We start from the raw sequence: 5,928 nt of genomic DNA, 5'->3' as shown, positions 1-5,928 counted from the left end.
CTACAGCTTCCCGGCGGCCGAGGCCGGGGTGTCGCTGAAGCGCAAGGCCGCCGACGAGGGCGCGGAGGGCCGCTACCGCAAGTACGTCTACGAGCCCGCCAAGGCCCCGGCGGCCGACGGCGCCTCCTACGCCGCCACGGACAACGGCGAGTGTCGGGGCAACGGGTTCCGGCCGAAGCCCCCGGGAGCCGCGGAGGAGGCGTCGGGCAAGTACGGTGGCGGCCTCCCCCTCAAGGTCTTGGGCTCCCCCGTCTACGGCCCGCAACTCGAGCCCTTTGAAAAGTTCCCGGAGCGCGCCCCGGCGCCCCGCGGGGGCTTCGCGGTGCCGTCGGGAGAGCCCCCCAAAGGCGTGGACCCGGGGGCCCTGGAACTGGTGACGAGCAAGATGCTGGACTGCGGGCCCCCGGTGCAGTGGGCAGACGTGGCAGGCCAGGGCGCGCTCAAGGCGGCGCTGGAGGAGGAGCTGGTGTGGCCCCTGCTCAGGCCTCCCGCCTACCCCGGCAGCCCGCGCCCGCCGCGGACCGTGCTGCTCTTCGGACCGCGGGGCGCGGGCAAAGCGCTGCTGGGCCGCTGTCTGGCCACGCAGCTGGGCGCCACGCTGCTGCGCCTGCGCGGAGCGACGCACCACCTCGCGGCCCGCGGCTCTGGACGAGGCCACCCGGCGGCGCTTCGCTCTCCGCTTCTACGTGGCGCTGCCCGACGGTCCTGCCCGCGGGCAGATCCTGCAGCGGGCGCTGGCCCAGCAGGGCTGCGCGCTGAACGAGCGGGAGCTCGCGGCCCTGGTGCAGGGCACCCAGGGCTTCTCCGGGGGCGAGCTGGGGCAGCTGTGCCAGCAGGCAGCGGCCGGGGCGGGCCTTCCGGGGCTGCAGCGGCCCGTCTCCTACAAGGACTTGGAGGCGGCGCTCGCCAAGGTGGGCCCCAGGGCTTCCCCCAAGGACCTGGACTCGTACGTGGAATGGGACAAAATGTACGGCTCCGGACACTGACGACGCGCGGGGAGGCCAAGGAGCAGCCGCCCCCTCTCCCCGCCCCTCCGGTCGGGAGGGTTGTCTTTAACCGGGCTGGGAGGGTGCCGGAGTGATGAATGTGGGCTGGGGGAGGGGAGGGGATGCTGGTGGATTTTTTTTTTCGTGGGAAGGAAAATGCTTCTGCTAGGCAGATAGATGCCATATGCGCTGTGTACTCAGGTTTTTCCTATTTATTGTGGACGGGAAGCTCGCCATCTCCGCCCAGCCGACGGGCAGACCCGGGATGGGCTGGCACCCCGGGGCCTAAGGAACTCCTGCGCCCTCGCCACAATCCTTTTGTCTCCTCGCTCTCTGAATGGCTCCCTCCTCCCCCCTCTTTCTCTGCATTCGCGTAGTTTTCTCTCTCGGTGGTTTTGTCACTGACCTTCTCATACGCTGGCCCTGTTTCTCTTTTGCTCCTCCCTCCCCTATCCCTCCATCTATCACCCTCTGTGCTTCTGTCTCCCTCCCTTGCTTTCCAGCCTGTTTCTCTTGGTCCCTCTCATTCAAAAGAATGCAGTGTCCCTTTGCAGGAGATCTGGAAGCCCAGGGGCTGAGGAGGAGGGGGTAGGGAGTTCCCTCCCACCCCATTATCCCTCACCCAGCTGTATCCTTGGGTCCTGGGGGGAGGGCAAGCAAAAAAAAAAGAAAAGAAAAAAAAGACCCAAAGAAGGGTTTTTGTTTGTTTTTGAGGGGGAAATCCCAGAAATGTAGCTTGTTTAATATTTTAGGCCTCTTATTTTTGTAAGATGTGTAGAATTTGCTGTTTTTCGTTTTATTTTGACAACTCAGGAAGAAACTGACTTCAGAAAGAATGTTAGACTTTGGCTGCTCTCCTGTGTGTTCCCTGCCCCCGGACCCCTCCCCAGGGAGCAAATTCTCCCAGGAGACTCAGAAAGTGAAACCTGTGGGGAAGGGCAGAGGAAGACCCAGAGCCACACTGAAACCCCTGCTCTCCCTGGGACAGAAGCGGAATGTATTTCTTGGGCTTCCTCCCCAGGTCCAAGGTTGTAGGCAGGGGTGTGGGGGAGTGCGTTGAGGGATTTGAGAAGAGGTAGGTCCTGCTGCTCTCCCCCTGTACCCCCCCCCAGCTTAGTGTTTTCTGTTTAGTGTTATCCAGAGGGATGCCCCTTGCCCCATTTCCTGCCCCAGATCCAGAAAGAGAGGGCCCAGATGGGAAGGTGACCTAGGCAGAAAGTCCCCGGAGAGGTCATCTCCCCTGGCCCCCTTCACGGGCAGAGGTTTTCTATAACTTACGTTAGGAGGATTCCCTTGGGAGAGAAGACAGTGCCGCAAGTCTGGCTGGGCACAAACTGACCACAGACTCCGCTTCCCTGAGTGTCGGGAGGCTCCAAGGAGGAGTGAGCATCTGTTCAGAAGAACGTTCTGTGGGGAAGTGTGCCTCTCCCATTATCCTAGGGTCCTAGGTTGGGAGATCCAGGGGCTGCAAGAGGGTGGAGGAGATGGGCAGACTGTTTCTCCCTGATGTGGGGGGTTTATTTTCAGTCCCACCCAGACTTTCCAGCAGAAGCCAGGCTTGGGGGCCCGTCTTTGTGAGAACAATATTCCTCTCCTTCCCAGCAACTTTCCCTTGATGGGGCTTCAGTTTGTCTTCCTCCCCCTCAGGGAGCCCATTTCACGACTCTGACCTTCGCTCCAAAGTCGGGTGCAAGCTCTCACCCTACCTCTTCCTCCCACCCCAGCCCCGCTGTCCCCTGCTCACCCCGTAGCCCCTACAGTCTTCAGTCTTCGTACCATCTCCCGCTCCCAGCTGGAAGGGTGTCCATGGGGGACACTTCAGGTGCCAAGGTGCTGAGGGCCTGTGCTGGCCTAGGAGTGCTAACAGGAAAGCTGCTCTGTTTCTCCCAACTTTTCATCCTTGGTCTCTCGGGCCTCCTGTCCTTGGAGCTGGCTGACTGCAGGGCTTTGGTGCGTCCGAAGCAGTGGGCTGCACTGCTGTGAAGGGCCCTTTGGAGGGGGTAGGGCGTGAGGAGTTTCTCTCAGGTGTGTGTATGTGTATGGGGGGGTGGAGGGCATGGGGAAGTGGGGTTGGGATCCCAGCCTTCCCTTCAAGAGGCAGGCAGCTGGGGGCTGGGGGAGGAGCTCACTGAGACCCAGGGCCCCCACTGCCTCCTCTACTGGCCTTGGGGAACTTTGCACAAGGAGACAGCCCCCAGTCTACTAGCACCGACCTCATGGGCTCTGGGGNGGGGGGGGCATACCAAAGAATCCAGTGGCAGGGATTGGGGGAGGGCAGACTTGGAGCTGGCCCTCCTCTTCCTCTACCCAGACTGGGGTTGGGGTCCTCTCCTCCAGCTGTAACCATTTCTACCTCATTTTGCTGCGTGTTGTACATGGACGTATTTATCTCCTGTCTGACGATGCTCTGCAGTTGTGGTCTGTCTACCTCAGAAGAGACTGTATTTTAAAAGAAAGTATTACACAGTATTAAAGCAATGACATGTGGTTTCCTGAGGATTTCTTGGGGGCAGCAGGATGCGGGGAGCCCTCTGGGGAATGCTTGGGCATCCAGGTGTGCCATGGTGTGGCCCTGGGGGTGTTTCTAGTCCTTCAGCAGAACATTACCGTGGCACTCCCCGTACTCATTCTGGCACAGCAAGTGCCTACCAGGCGTTGGGCACTAAGGCTACCAGGTGAAAAGCCTCTGTTTAGGGAGGGCCCTCCTACCGTTAGGAGCTCCCAGGGGCTCAGAATTGGGGCTGGCTCCTATCTCCAGAGTCCCAAAGTATGAGGGGGAAAGAAGGGCTCACGTGTCTGTCGAATGAGTGAAGGGATGAGGAGATGAATGCTTGGAAAAAAGAGGGGCTGAAGAGGAAAGTGCACGCAGAATGCGGACAGCAGCCCTTGCTGGCTGGAGCTAAGATCAGCCTTGATTCTTGGAGGGAGGGAAGGGGGCAGAGGGCAGGGTACGGAGATGGCTACGTTCCAGTCCTTAGGGGCACGTGGGATCCTTCACCACCATCCGTGCATTCCCAAGCTCCGTCTCTGCCAGCTCTTCATAAACCGAGAGCCTGAGCACTAGGAAGGAAGATCTTGTTGAAAAAGCTGTACGGAGATACCCGTCGGAGGTGTGGACCCACAACCTCCCGAGGTCCTCGAACGCTCTAGACAGAAGTACTGAAGATGCAGGCGCGTGCACGGAGAGCGGCGCATGCGCACGCCCTGAGCATTCCGGAGGCAAGGCGAGCGCAAGGGCAGAGCCGGCAGACCGTTCCCCTCGAGAGAAACAACCGCGCGCCTGCGCGTGGGGGCTCCAGGGCGTGGCCCCAGGCCTCGGCGCCGCCAACCCCCCTGGCCCTTGGAGGTCTGGACTCTCTCACACCCTGGTTGGCTTACTGCGCACCTGCTCTGCGCAGACACTGCAGAGCCCACAGGCCAAGGTGAGAAGAGCTCAAAAGTGAATCATCTGAAAATAAATGGATAAAGCTGCTTAGGGAGGGACCATATACAAATTTTGTATTCTCACGTCTGGTATAGGATTTGGTACATGGACGACGCTAAAATACTAGATAAGTCCTTCAATTAATCAATTTCCAGATAAATGTCCTAATGGACGATGCACAGGTTCTCTTGAAACAGAAAAAAAGCAACACCCAAACAGGCTATTTCAAGAATGCCCAGAAGAGCCCCTGACCCCTGCTGCTGCCAAGGGCAGGGGTGGGAGGGCGGGAGGAAGTGAGGCTGGGACTGCACCCCTGCACCCTTGCATGCCCACTGAAGAGCTGAGGCTGGGCGATGAAAGTCACGCGTGTGTTTGGAGGAAAGGGGATTGAAGGCCTGTGGACAGGGACCGATTTGCAAGTTAAGAATTCACACACGGAGCCAACAAATCTTTCCTGAACACCTACTTTGCAAGTTGCCACAGGGACAACAGATGGAGGAGACAGCAGAAAGGCAGATCTGCAGCCTAGTGTAGGAGTAGATAAGAGGGATACCTCATGGAGAGGGGCGAAGGGTGTATCCTGGAGTCAGGGAGGGCTTCCCAGAAGGGACCTGTCAGCTGACCAGTGACCAAGGCAGAACAGAGTGCTGGCCAAGATCCAAAGGAGAGCCAGAACTAAGCTTGCTCAGGAAAGGAAAAAAGGTTAGGGAGTGGGGCGTGTGTATGTGTGTGTGTGTGTGTGTGTGTGTGTGTGTGTGTGGAGTGGGGGGGGGGACTTGAGGAGGTTACCTAATCCAGACAAGAGGAGGTGAGGGTTTGGAGGCACCTGTAGGAGGATGGGAATTGGTGAGTCGATAAATACTTGGTATTTAGTAGCTAGCCAGAGAATTTGGGATTGGGAATTGGATAATGGAGAGCAAGGGGTCTAAGGGCTTGTGCTGGTGGCTGAGGGGCGGTGAATGGATTATTAGAGATGTGGGACCCTTGGTAAATTGAGACATTAGTGGGATGGCCGGGCGGCAGGCCCAGGGCAGGCCTTTTAAAATAAGGGCCCAAAGAAACAACAATTGTTGGAGAGGATGTGGAGAAAGGGGATCCCTCCTACATTGTTGGTGGGAATGCAAGTTGGTACAGCCACTCTGGAAAACAGTGTGGAGGTCCCTTAAAAAGTTAAAAATTGAACTACCCTATGACCCAGCCATTGCACTACTGGGTGTTTACCCCAAAGATACAGACGTAGTAAAGAGAAGGGCCATATGCACCCCAATGTTCATAGCTGCATTGTCCACAATAGCCAAATCATGGAAGGAGCCGAGATGCCCTTCAACAGATGACTGGATTAAGAAGCTGTGGTCCATATATACAATGGAATATTACTCAGCTATCAGAAAGAACGAATTCTCAACATTTGCTGCAACATGGACGGCACTGGAGGAGATAATGCTAAGTGAAATAAGTCAAGCAGAGAAAGACAATTATCATATGATTTCTCTCATCTATGGAACATAAGAACTAGGA

General features: G+C 57.6%; 1 protein-coding gene across 1 annotated transcript in view; it reads left to right on the top strand.

The window, feature by feature from the left end:
• FIGNL2 (fidgetin like 2) overlaps positions 1–3,218 on the top strand; it is a 7,570-nt gene extending 4,352 nt beyond the window's left edge. The window contains 2 exon segments of the mRNA XM_034644786.1: positions 7–622; positions 624–3,218. Coding sequence (XP_034500677.1) covers positions 7–622; positions 624–986 — 979 coding nt within the window. The 3' untranslated portion in view covers positions 987–3,218.
• Positions 3,219–5,928: the final 2,710 nt, after the last annotated feature.

Source organism: Ailuropoda melanoleuca, chromosome 16 (assembly GCF_002007445.2).
Source record: "Ailuropoda melanoleuca isolate Jingjing chromosome 16, ASM200744v2, whole genome shotgun sequence".
Lineage (NCBI taxonomy): Eukaryota > Metazoa > Chordata > Mammalia > Carnivora > Ursidae > Ailuropoda > Ailuropoda melanoleuca.
This window is presented reverse-complemented; position numbering and strand designations above follow the sequence as displayed.